Source organism: Polypterus senegalus, chromosome 3 (assembly GCF_016835505.1).
Source record: "Polypterus senegalus isolate Bchr_013 chromosome 3, ASM1683550v1, whole genome shotgun sequence".
NCBI classification, from domain to species: Eukaryota; Metazoa; Chordata; class Cladistia; order Polypteriformes; family Polypteridae; genus Polypterus; species Polypterus senegalus.
The window spans coordinates 13,774,057-13,787,563 of NC_053156.1; the positions used below are offsets into that span (position 1 = coordinate 13,774,057).

The 13,507-nt window shown below is 42.8% G+C and overlaps 1 protein-coding gene across 1 annotated transcript in view; it reads right to left on the reverse strand.

Annotated features, from left to right (window-relative positions):
* The window catches only part of LOC120524856 (electroneutral sodium bicarbonate exchanger 1-like), a 237,765-nt gene that overhangs the window by 40,919 nt on the left and 183,339 nt on the right, over positions 1-13,507 (reverse strand). The window contains exons 11-14 of the mRNA XM_039746652.1: positions 8,578-8,678; positions 3,313-3,487; positions 2,653-2,786; positions 531-776 (exon numbers count right to left, since the gene is read on the reverse strand). Of these exons, the coding sequence (XP_039602586.1) occupies positions 531-776; positions 2,653-2,786; positions 3,313-3,487; positions 8,578-8,678 (656 nt within the window). The remainder of the gene's footprint in view (positions 1-530; positions 777-2,652; positions 2,787-3,312; positions 3,488-8,577; positions 8,679-13,507) is intronic.

The window sequence follows — 13,507 nt, forward strand, 5'->3', positions numbered from 1 at the left end:
CCCCTCCATGGTGATAAGATAGGTGGGACCACACGCAAGGGACTTGGAACACAACAGTAAATACGTTGACACACTGAAACTAAATGGCAAACAACCTTAATATTAACAAAAGGATCAAAAAAGAACAAGAAATAGGAAAATATGAACTCCAGTCTCCCCATTTCACTCTCCTGCAGGTCGTGTCCAGGCTAGCAAGTGCGGCCCAGGAGCAGAACACCAGACGCTGAAAGACGTTTGACTTGCTGGTAACTCCTGCTACTGTCTGCCATTGGAAAGAGAATCAGATCAGAACCAACCACCAACTACAAGTCGCATCATGTGACTTTGGCTTCTGATCACATGACAAGCGTGAGTAGGATCTTCATGAGCGTAAGACAAATTCTGGAATGCACTAAGTGATTATTTAGCATGGACAAGGCTGACACAATAATGAAGGCATTTAATCTCAAAATGGCACATTAAGCGCCAGATCAGGGAACAGATGTCCCCATACCTGAAGGGTGACACAGTGTGTGTAAGTGTGTACTTACTAAGACAGGGTTAGCCTGTCCAGGTCGGACTTCATGTTGATGGGGTACAGCTCTCCTAGGTGGATCAGCTTCTCGATGGCTTCATAAATAAAAATGATGCAGATGAGCGATGCAAAGGCCTCCTCCGTGAAACGAGTGATGTAGCACACCAGCGAACTGGCATCCGTGGCCACGAGGATGAGACAGAGGCAGGCAGTCCAGAGGCCGATGCAAGTGCGCAGTGAGAGGTAGGAGAGTTCATAGTCCCTGTAAGGAAGGAAAGATCATCACCTTAATAAAAAGACAAGCCAGGTCTCTGTCTGGTTGTTATGTCCTTGTGATTCCAAAAGATGGCACAACACGAGCATTAAGACTGCTTTACAAATCCCATACTGGATGGCATATAATAGAGACATTTGTCATTCCAACAGATGGCGCATCATAGACCTTAACACTGCGTTTACAACTCACATACCAAGTGGCATATAACAAGAGACATATGCATTGCATGTGTCATTTTAACAGTTGGCACATCACAAATGTTAACACCGTTTTTACAAATTCCATACCAAATGGCATATAACAAAGACATATGCCTTACATTTGTCATTCCAAAATACGGCACATCACAAACATTTGTAGTAATAAAATGCATTGTGTTTGTCATTTCAACAGGTGGCACATCAGAAACATCCATCCATCCATTATCCAACCCGCTATAACCTAACTACAGGGTCACGGGAGTCTGCTGGAGCCAATGCCAGCCAACACAGGGTGCAAGGCAGGAAACAAACTCCAGCCCATCGTAGGGTGCACAAACACACACACACACACCAAGCACACACAAGGGACAATTTAGGATCGCCAATTCACCTAACCTGCATGTCTTTGGACTGTGCGAGGAAACTGGAGCAGACACGGGGAGAACACGCAAACTCCACGCACAGAGGACCCAGGAAGCGAACACGAGTCTCCTTACTGCGAGGCAGCAGCGCTACCACTGCGCCACCGTGCCGCCTCACAAACATTTCAAAACATTTAAACACAGTAAAATGCATTGCATTTGTCATTTCATCAGACGGCACATCACAAACATTTGTGGTAATAAAATGCATTGCCTTTGTCATTCCAACAAATGGCACATCACAAACATTTGTGGAATTCCAAGAGCAAAACTTAAAAGAAGTGGTGAGGCGGGCGGCCTTCTGCTACTATGCACCTAAAATCTGGAATAGTCTGCCAATAGGAATTTGCCAGGCTGATACAATGGAGCACTTTAAAACACTGCTGAGAACATATTACGTTAACATGGCCTTCTCAGAACTTCACTGTAATTTAATCCTGATACTCTGTATATCCAACTCATTATAATAACTATTCATGGTGGCTCTAAAATCTGTACTAACCCCTACTCTCTCTTCTGTTTCTTTTTCCGGTGTCCTTTTGGTGGTGCCTTGCGCCACCACCATCTACTCAAAGCACTGTGATGTTCCAACAATGATGGATGGATTAAAAATCAGAAGTCTGCATGACCATCATCATCAAGTCCATCCGTGAGAACCCTAAATACAAAGAGGACTGTTTCATTGATGTTAGGTAGAATGCCCAGAGGGGACTGGGTGGTCTCGTGGCCTGGAACCCCTGCAGATTTTATTTTTTTCTCCAGAGTTTTTTTTTGTTTTTTCTGTCCTCCCTGGCCATCGGACCTTACTCTTTTTCTATGTTAACTAATGCTGTCTTATTTTAATTTCTTATTTTGTCTTTTTATTTTTCTTCATTATGTAAAGCACTTTGAGCTACTTTTTTGTATGAAAATGTGCTATAGAAATAAATGTTGTTGCTGTTGTTGTAAAAAATGCAATGCATTTGTCATTCTAATAGATGGCACATCACAACCATTAACACTGCTTTTACAAATTCAGAGTGGACCTGACAGCCGTGCACCGTTATGTTCAATGCGTTTTATTTTGTACTGCTGTTACGAGTCTGTAGAAGACATATGATTACATGTCACCATGCTGTCCCCATGTTTCTAGGTCTCAGTCTCCTTATGCTTGCTGCTTTTCATCTAACAACCGAGGCCAAGCACTGCTTACATCTCCAGTGAAAGTCTGTTCAGGAGGTAAAAGGAGCAGCCAGGTACCTGCAGAACTTGAAGAGGATCTTCTCAAACACTAGCACAGGTCCAGTGCTTCCCAGAATGGTGAGCGGCTGTCCGGCAAACAGCGAATACGCAATGCCTGTCATGGAAGCTCCAAGCAGCGATTCAATAGCACTCTGTAAGGGAGACAGGAACAGGGTGAGGGATCAGGAACGTCTCTGGAGACTAAAGTCAGACAACAGGGCAGGCACATCTGCTAAAGCAAGTCCCCATAGTGTCACAAAGCACGTGGCACTGGCTATGACAGCTACACCTTGGCCAAGCTGCGCTCCAGTGGCCCTTCACTTTAGACAGGTACCAGAAACAAAGCTGAGAACGCTTGACTGGCTGAATATAAAGGTCCCCCTTTGTGTAAGTGCCACTGTACCTCCTTAAAATGCCTCATGGCAGTAACTGATGCCCTGGCAGGGTCACCGGTGGGCACATGCACCACTTTCCCAGTCCTTAGCTCACGTGTGCGCCCACCTCACTTTTCCAAACTTTGTAAGAACAGCAATGAGCCAATGAGATCTAGCGGTGCCCTTACCCCTCCCATTAAGCCTGCTTTGACCTATCAGGATGCTCCCAGGTAAACGTTCCTCAGTTATCGTACCTCCTCCCCCCTACCGAAAATGAGATCTGATCTAACAGGGTGCTCCTTACAATGCGTCCCTCGGTGGCCTCCCCGAGCAGCCCTCCGAAAGTGATGACAGGGGACATACAAGCGCAGTAGAGGAAGAGGAAGGAGGCAATACACTGCAAGCTGAGAGCATCACGGAAGTCACTCCAGTAGAAGGGGGCTTTGCGCTTGATGTCCAGGATTAGTCCCCCAAACAACCTGCACAAGGGCAGAAAAGGAACTGTAAGACAAAATTAACATTAACACTTTAAATAAGAGAACGCTGACTGCAACAAGTGAGACCAGAACACCGAGCCCCCATTCAGACTCTGAAGGGGGCAGGTGGGCAGTTTAGGGCTCCGCTGCTCTCTGCCCTCCTCAGCTGGCGTTCAACTTGGCAGCCATACCTGTCATACGACACACAGTGAAAACAAATAACAGCCCTAGTCCTCACACAACTCCATCCCCAGTCACTTTAGCAATACCCACCTAACACCACATGGGGGTCTCAGGCTGTGAAACACAATCATAAAACCAAAGTCACACATTTCAAAAGGTGAAAATGCACAAATACAACTTCAGATTGGCGGCGTCACACTGGGATTTGGAGAAATGTCAAGATGACTTTTATGGACATTAGGGGCTTTAATGACAATGACAGAACGATGATGGCGTTAGTTCAAGCGAGCCCAAAACGTTTTGCTGCCGATGTCAGGGTTCAGCCAGCATTTTCCCACTGCCTGGGGTTCACAGTTGTGCTTTTTGTTGGTGACGTCTAATTTCATGTCATTTATTTGTGTTTATGTTTCTTCTGTTTATTGTGTACAGTTTTCCTTCGTGTTCATTTTTAAATGAATGTGGTCTTGTGTGTTGTGGGTGGTTCCCAAGGGGTGTGGCCACCTTCCAGTCACCGCCCTCCATCCTATTTAAGGGAGGGCATCCCATAGTTCCTGGTGGTTCATTTCAAATGCACTAGCGAGTGGTCAGTTACTGCGTTTTCTGTGCTTTGTGCTATTGTTTTATGTTTATTGTTTTTTTGGGATTTTAACCCTGTGCTGTCCTTTTTGATCAACATTTCGTATTGGAACTGTGTGTTATGATTTTTGAACCTCTGCTCTGTACCTCGACAGTGACATTCATGTGACTCTGGTGACTCTTCCTATGAAGTCAGTAGACAGATTGGGAGAGCATGGGGGGTCATGAGGTCGCTGGAAAGGGGTGTGTGGCGCTCCTGATATCTCTGTAAAAGGACGAAGGTCCAAGTCTTTAGAGTCCTGGTACTCCCTGTTTGTGAGATATTGATGCTATCCAGTGACCTGAGATGAAGACTGGACTCCTTCAGTACTGTGTCTCTTTGGAAAGTCCTTAGGTGCTGCTGGTTTGACTTTGTGTTGCTCATGGAGTCCCTGCATTGTGAGGGAACGTCAGTTATGGCACAACAGCCATATGGTGCCATTACCCGAGGGTGATCCGGCTCATTGTTGGGGACCTGAGTGGCTGGACCAGGCCATGGGGAGATAGATGGTCACCAGATAGATGGTCATTTCTGTAGGGTGGGACTGGACCGCGTGTCTGCCTGGGGGGTTGCCAACCAGGATTCCGAGGTGTTTTAGGCACCGCTTGTTTGACTTTGTGTTGCTCACGGAGTCCAGAATGAGGCACATTACCTGCATTGCGAGGGAGCGTCAGTTACGGCACTACAGCCATGTGGCACCATTACCTGAGGGTGATTCGGCTCAATGTTGAGGACCCAAGTGGCTGGACCAGGCCAAGGGGATGTCCATGTAATACCAGATAGATGGGTGGGAGAATCCCGAGCGGTTTCGTCGTGTGGTGGGTGCGGCGACACTCTGTACCGGTGCAGGCTCCTCTATCTGCTCTGTCTGCAGTGTACGATTTTTGGATTCCATATTGGGACTTTGTTCACTGTCTTTGCTCTCTTTGGAGTTTGTACCTGCACAGCCTCTGGGAAAACAAGCCTTTTATTTTATAAAGCTCTCTCTTTTTCTCTCTCTCGTCCTTTTTGGGTTTCTACTCGGGTTTTCTTGACGGTGTTGTCCATCAATAGCGGGCAGTTTTGGAAAGTGTTTTTAGTACCTGTGATTTCGGGGCTCCCCAGATCACGACAGCTGATTTGCATTGGTGGTGGATTTGGTTATTTCTATATATAAAATTTTAAATGATTAATTTTTAAATTAAGGATTCTCTTTTTCTCATTTGTTTTGTTTTCAATTTAAAAAGTTTTATTTTATTCCCGTTGTTTATGTGACACACTGGGTGGCATTTATGTGCCCTGTTTAGCACTGTTGAAGTGATGCCTTAAACATGGCGGTGTTCGTACCTTTTGCTATCCCTTAAAATCTACTGCGTTAGCCTCGAGTGAGACTCTGAATCGGAATTCTTTGTAATTACGGTGAAGCCCGAGTCAGACTCGGAGTGATGTGCAACGATAAGCCTGTAAAACACTTGTGACAGCATTCTGCTGCCATCTAGTGGATAAAATGCCATCGTGATTCAAAAACAATCCAGAATATTCTGTACATTATGCCATGCTAAGGTAACTCATCAATATTCATGAGCGGGGCGGACCCTTCAACCAAAAGCTGAATGAAGTGGAAACAAGAATCTTTAAATGGAAACTGAACCATTTGTTAATCGGCTGTTGAGATGCCAGCCCCCAGTTGCCAAGTGTTATGCACTGTGCATGTGAGTTATTTTTCCCCTCTTAAAACACTTGTTTTAGAACAATATACTGTATTATGTGGGAATTTGGGCTGCTTTTTCTCTAGCACCTTCTTTGTGGGCTCTTTGTGATTAAATGTTTCCCAATGTAATGATTAATTATTCATGGTGCCGCAACATTATTTTGTTTATTAAATTTGTGTTCATGGCCTGTAGTTAAACCCCCTCAACATGTGTGGGTGCTCTATAACCCAACACCCCACTACCTGTGGCCTCCGTTGTAGAAGCCTGTCTATCGTGGACAGCGAGGATTCAATTACCACCGTCTGACGGTGGTTAGTCTCCAGCTTCACTGGGAACCTGCGTAGGATTAAACAGACTTTGGAAATGGCATACTATGGTATATGGTGGCCACAAGAATTCCTTCTGAATGCTTGGAATTCACTTCACTTTTGTTTGTCGGGCTCCTCCTGTCTCATCAGTGCAAGAAAGCCTTGACATACGATATAAAATTAAGACTTGTCTTTGTATGTACTTATACTTTGGGGTCCCCTCCCATATTCTTGACCCACTAGACCCCCAAAAAACCCTTAATTTTTAGACCATTTTAGGGCCCTATTTTGTGATCAGAAGGACTTGAAGTTCTGTATGTCCCATCCATTGAATATGAAAGGGCGGGGCCACCATAATGTGCAGCTGGAGGGACCGCCCACTGCCTATTTATGGCCAGGCCCCCAGACCAACACGGAGTTTCACATTTGGAAGAACATTTCTGGATTTTTCTCTTTATAGCCCCTGGTTGCCTTTACACGGAGTGTGGAATATTGCCTTGAGTTGCCATTTTAGGCATAACTCTTTCTTTTTTCTTTCTTCTCTGCACCTCCAATAGAAAGGTTTATTTATAAATACTTTACAAAATAGGCTTTTAAATCACAAAACAATCTTTCTTTCTTTCTTTCTTTCTTTCTTTCTTTCTTTCTTTCTTTCTTCTCTGCATCACCAATAGAAAGGTTTATTTATAAATACTTTACAAAATAGGCTTTTAAATCACAAAACAATCTTCCTTTCTTTCTTTCTTTTCTGCACCTCCAATAGAAAGGTTTAGTTATAAATACTTTACAAAATAGGCATTTAAATCACAAAACAATCTTCCTTTCTTTCTTTCTTTTCTGCACCTCCAATAGAAAGGTTTAGTTATAATACTTTACAAAATAGGCTTTTAAATCACAAAACAATCTTCCTTTCTTTCTTTCTTTCTTTCTTGTGTCTCGTACCTCGAACGATTCTAACTTTGAAGATTCCAGAGTATGAATGCTAAATTAGACAGAAATTCGATCCTGGGTTCAAACGATGCTTCTACATTCAAACTGTGAGGTGAGCGCAGTGAATAAAACACAGCAACAGACGGTGCTTACAGAGTGAGTGCAAACATCATCAGTTGTGCGCCCAAGTCGTCTCTCGCTCTCGCTGTGAAAGCATCTCTTGTGTTACGCGTTTGTGTTTTAGTGCTTTATTCGCTTTAGTTTTAGTGTTTGGCTATATGGACATAACTCCTGTCTATTAACCATGGCATCCAAGAAGAATGAAGCCTAAGAGGATGGTTGTAGTATTGACGATTTCAAGGTGAAAAAAGAACTTGCAAAGCATGAAAGTGATACACGGGACATCAGCACTCCTCACTAAGGTACAGTAAATACAGTTTTTATTTAATTATACAGTATTTAGGTATTGTTTGATTGTATTCATGTTTTAATTTTTTATTTAGGGCATTCAATTGTGTTAATTTTACCTTAAATTATGCATATTTGATGTTTAATTTTATCAAAATGGCCATTTAGATTCTGGGAGTGGATTAGTTCACTTTCCATTACCGTATATACTTGCTGATAAGTTCTCCCACAGATAAGTTGGGGCTTGATTTTACCGTATAATTTCTGGTATCATAAGAGCATCCCTCATCTCCGATGGAGCGTTCAATCAGAAGAAAATATGAAACTGGTATTAAATTAAACGTCATTGAAGTGGCAAAAGAAATAGGTAACTAAAATTGGAGGAGGCAAGAAGATGTAAAAAGAAAAAATGTGTCGCATTTTTGAACGGGTGTATAAGTCAGGATCTGATTTTATGATCGATTTTTTGGGTTTCAAGACCGGACTTATACGTGAGTATATACGGTATTTCAGATTTGGACTTTAAATGATTCAAAGTTCAGAAGGCCATCTGAAACAAGTTCAAAGTACGAGGCACCACTGTATTTATATTTCCTCTGAGTTGGCCTTATTCTTGAATCCAGAGGTTTTAGCAGTTTCCTCTACCTTGATGGCTATTTCTGATGTGTGTTTTGAACTTTGAAAGCCAGCTCACTATTATGGGCCTGCATGTTGAGTTTGGGTTCTGGCTGCCTAGGGTGAGGCCTGCTTCAGTCATTTTATTTATTCATTTTGTCACCATTTTGTTTTCTGCAAATCATAACCCATAGGAACACTTGAGGAGTTTGACGTAGCATTTCAAACAATACGTTCTGAATCTGAGAAGGCACAGCATTACAACACAGCATACACAACAAACAATATTTCATTTTAAATATCACGCCCAAGTAATTCTGCCATTTTGCTGAGGACACTGACCTGCCTGTGCGCTGCAGTTCTGGACCATGATGCTCCGCGTGGAGCTCTGCTTCCACCTGGGAGACCATGCCGTTGGGAACTGATGGCATTTTTCGTTTTTCCTGTTAAAATGGTACAAAGAATTTCAGACGAATTTAAGCAGACTGCTGAATGTCTCTGCAAATTAACGAGGCAGAGTTTATTCTGTTGTACCAGCAAGAGGCCCGTTCTGGACTAAAAAAATGGTTGATCCCTTTCTAGAATATCTGCGCAAAAACTAAATAACCAAAATTGGAAACATAAAATAAAAATAATCCTAAAGACGACGCTTTAGTTTAAAAAAAAGCACGGGAAAACTAAGAAAGCTATCTTGTATTTTAATCTTCAAAAAGACATGAGAGCACTAAGACATCAACAATCCCCAAACCAATGACATAAAGAAACATTTGTATACACAGTTTATTATACGAAAAAATATAAAGTAAAATAAATTTAAATAAAACAAATAGAAACATACCAATTGTGGCCTGTAGGGGGTGTAGTAGAGCCCCAAACACTCGACACAAGGGCCTGTTCATTTGATTCACTTACCTTACTACAAGTCTCCATTCCTCTCAAGCACAAATTCTCTTCTTCCTTCTTCTCTTCAAAGCTCCACTCCTTACCTGGAGGACATTGTCCCTTTACTCACCTAAGTAACGCAGAGGGGCCCAGGAGTCTTTCGAGAGCACTTGTGGGTCAGGAGGACCTGCGATACAACAAGTTACCCCTGGTTGCCCCTCAGGGAACCCAACAAGCCTGCTCTTGCAGAACCAACTAGCGGTCAAAGGCAGCCCTGTTAGTATCCACTATGGTTAGTATCCAATATGGTATTATTGTATATATATATATATATATATATATATATATATATATATATATATATATATATATATATATATATATATATACACACAATAATAAAAATAATAATAAAATAGTAATAATAGAGGTTAATGATAGATATTAATATTGGGAATACAACAAAATTAGAATTTGGTAAGTTCCACACGGTCCACCAAGGCTCACGTTATAATTCTTGCCTTGGTCACGTCGGCTGTCCTGTTCAGTCGTCCACTGAGAGCAAGTGCAGCACAGCATGACCAGGCATACCACCATTTTCATAAAATAAAGCTTTATTTTATGGTTTGAATTAGATATACATGTACAGTTAGGTCCATAAATATTTGGACAACTTTTTTCTAATTTTGGTTCTGTACATCACCACAATGAATTTTAAATGAAACAACTCCGATGCAGTTGAAGTGCAGACTTTCAGCTTTAATTCAGTGGGTTGAACAAAACGATTGCATAAAAATGTGAGGCAACTAAAGCATTTTTAACACAATCCCTTCATTTCAGGGGCTCAAAAGTAATTGGACAAATTAAATAACTGGAAATAAAATGTTCATTTCTAATACTTGGTTGAAAACCCTTTGCTGGCAATGCCAGCCTGAAGTCTTGAACTCCTGGACATCACCAGATGCTGGGTTTCCTCCTTTTTAATGCTCTGCCAGGCCTTTACTTTCAGTTGCTGTTTGTTTGTGGGCCTTTCTGTCTGAAGTTTAGTCTTCAACAAGTGAAATGCCTGCTCAGTTGGGTTAAGATCAGGTGACTGACTTGGCCATTCAAGAATTTTCCACTTCTTTGCTTTAATAAACTCCTGGGTTGCTTTGGGCTGTATGTTTTGGGTCATTGTCCATCTGTATCATGAAACGCTGCCCAATCAATTTGACTGCATTTAGCTGGATTTGAGCAGACAGTATGTCTCTGAACACCTCAGAATTCATTCGGCTGCTTCTGTCCTGTGTCACATCATCAATAAACACGAGTGTCCCAGTGCCACTGGCAGCCATCACACTGCCTGACTCCACCGTGTTTTACAGATGATGTGCTATGCTTTGGATAATGAGCTGTTCCACGCCTTCTCCATACTTTTTTCTTGCCATCATTCTGGTGGAGGTTGATCTTGGTTTCATCTGTCCAAAGAATGTTTTCACAGAACTGTGCTGGCTTTTTAGATGTTCTTTAGCAAAGTCCAATCTAGCCTTTCTATTCTTGAGGCTTATGAGTGGCTTGCACCTTGCAGTGCACCCTCTGTATTTACTTTCATGCAGTCTTCTCTTGATGGTAGACTTGGATATCGATACGCCTACCAAGCCCTGGAGAGTGTTGTTCACTTGGTGGCTGTTGTGAAGGGGTTTCTCTTCACCATGGAAATGATTCTGCGATCATCCACCACTGTTGTCTTCCGTGGACGTCCAGGTCTTTTGCGTTGCTGAGTTCACCAGTGCTTGCTTTCTTTCTCAGGATGTACCAAACTGGAGATTTTGCCACTCGTAATATTGTAGCAATTTCTCAGATGGGTTTTTTCTGTTTTCACAGCTTAAGGATGGCTTCTTTCACCTGCATGGAGAGCTCCTTTGACCGCATGTTGTCTGTTCACAGCAAAATCTTCCACATGCGAGCACCACACCTCAAATCAACTCCAGGCCTTTTATCTGCTTAATTGATAAGACACAACGACGGACTTGAACACACCTGCCATGAAATAGCCTTTGAGTCAATTGTCCAAGTACTTTTGAGCCCCTGAAATGAAGGGATTGTGTTAAAAAATGCTTTATGCAATCGTTTTGTTCAACCCACTGAATTACAGCTGAAAGTCTGCACTTCAACTGCATCTGAGTTGTTTCATTGAAAATTCATTGTGGTCATGTACAGAACCAAAATGAGAAAAAAGTTGCCTCTGTCCAAATATTTATGGACCTAATTGTATATGTGACAAAGAGCCAGGCCTTTAATGACCTCTTGGGCACGGCCATCAGCAGTGTGTCTGTCTGCGGAGAGAGTGTTGACCTTGGCGAGAGGTTTACTTACCCCGGCAGTGACATTCATGGCTCTGGTGACTCTTCCTATGAAGTAAGTAGATGGATTGGGAGAGCATGGTTGGTCATGAGGTCGCTAGAATGGGGTGTGTGGCGCTCACAATATCTCTCTATATTATAATAAAAACATCTTGGGGGACAAGATTTTTATCCTGCAACAAGATGTAATTTTCTCAGAGAGATACTTTCACATCCCGCGAGACAAGACTTTGTGCCAAGAGATTTAACCAACGCCGGGGGCCGGAAATAAAAGACAAAGAGTAGATGAGAAAGTAGAACATCGTAAAGTATTCAAAAATGTTAGCGTGGTACAAATGCAGAGCAGGTTTGAGATAATGGAAGTATAAAATTCGAAAGTCTCAAAAAAATGATAGTAAAGATCACATTAGCGCAAACAAACGGAAATGATTACTCTGTGAAATAACAGAACAGCGAAAAGAGATTGAATATATTGTTTGGATTTAAACTTTAAGTCGGAGAATTGTAAATCTTCTAATTCGTGTTGCCCTCAGGGATAGTGTTGCCTCCCAATGAAGAGGTGTATCCGTGAGAATTAAAAATGTTGTTGTCTGTGAGCGGCAGAGACATGAATTTGCTGGAAGGCGGTGTAAGCTGGGGGACTGGAGAGCGAAGAGAGCAGGGGGCGAAGCCCCCCAGTCTCTACAAAAGGTCGAAGGTCCAAGTCTTTAGTGTCCTGGTGCTCCCTGTTTGTGAGACATGGAGGCTATCCAGTGACCTGAGATGAGGACTGGACTTCTGTGTCTCTTCAGAGAATCTTTGGGTCCCGCCGGTTTGACTTTGTGTTGCTAATGGGGTCCCGAATGAGGCACATGACCTGTATTGTGAGGGGGAGTCAGTTATGACACTACAGTCATGTGGCGTGATTAGCTGAGGGTGATCCGGCTCACATGGCCCTCATTGTTGAGGACCCAAGTGGCTGGACGAGGCCAAAGGAACGCCCACATAACACCTGGCTGCGGAAGATAGAGGGTCATTTCTGGACCAGAATCCTGAGCTGTTTCGTTGTGTTGTGAACCTGACCTGACCTGTATATTTGGACTCTAAAATCTTTTAAGTGCTTAATGCCTCTAAAGGTCTTATTCTGACCCTGACTGTAAGCACCAGGAAGGAAGGATGGATATGAATCCATGCTTTATCCCAGCCATTTGGCCATAATAGAAGGACTGAGAGAACAGGCTTACCAGGGAGCAGTTCATTTCTCCACACGACAGATGGCAGTGCTCCTCAGGGCTGAACCTGATAAGAACATCTGGAAATACAGCCCTGTCAAGGTCTTTGGGGAGCACCAGAGGGCACTGCTGGGGGAAGACTGCTCTGGTTTCCACACAAACCCAGAAATGCCCCTGATGACCTGGGGCCTCATGCATAATACCATGTGTAGAATTCGCACTAAAGGACGTAAGCACAAAAGCCGAAATGTGCTTACGCACAGAAAAATCCAGATGCAGGAATCTGTGCGTACTCCAACTTCCGCGTTCTTCCGCTCCATAAATCCCGGTCAGCGTGAAAAGTAACGCTCGTGCATGCGCCTTCTGTCCCACCCCAACTCCTCCCAGAATTACGCCTCTTTGAATATGCAAATCAATATAAATCGCCCTTAAACTCAGCCTTCTGTGAAAAGACAATGGGAAAAGCACGGGGGAAAATATAAGAATTTCAGCGAATACCAAGTGGAGGCAAATTAAAAACATACTATTTGTTCAAATAAACCGTGGAATAATCAACAAAAGGAAGTTGATCGAGTGACATAGCGTGATGGAGAAACTTGAAAACTCACGTTCACAAACTCGCACAGTGCCGGAAATAAAAAAGAAGTCACATATCAAAGTCACCGTGAGAAGAAGAGTTGTAGCCCACTGTCTGAGTGTCATATGAAAGTTTATTAGGGTACAGAGAAAAAAAGGCACAGAGTGGGAAAAAAGCATGAAATGTCAACTCCAATCTCGACATTTCCACTTTAATCACGTAGTTTATTTTGTCATTAAAGTAGAACATCATAAACTTCA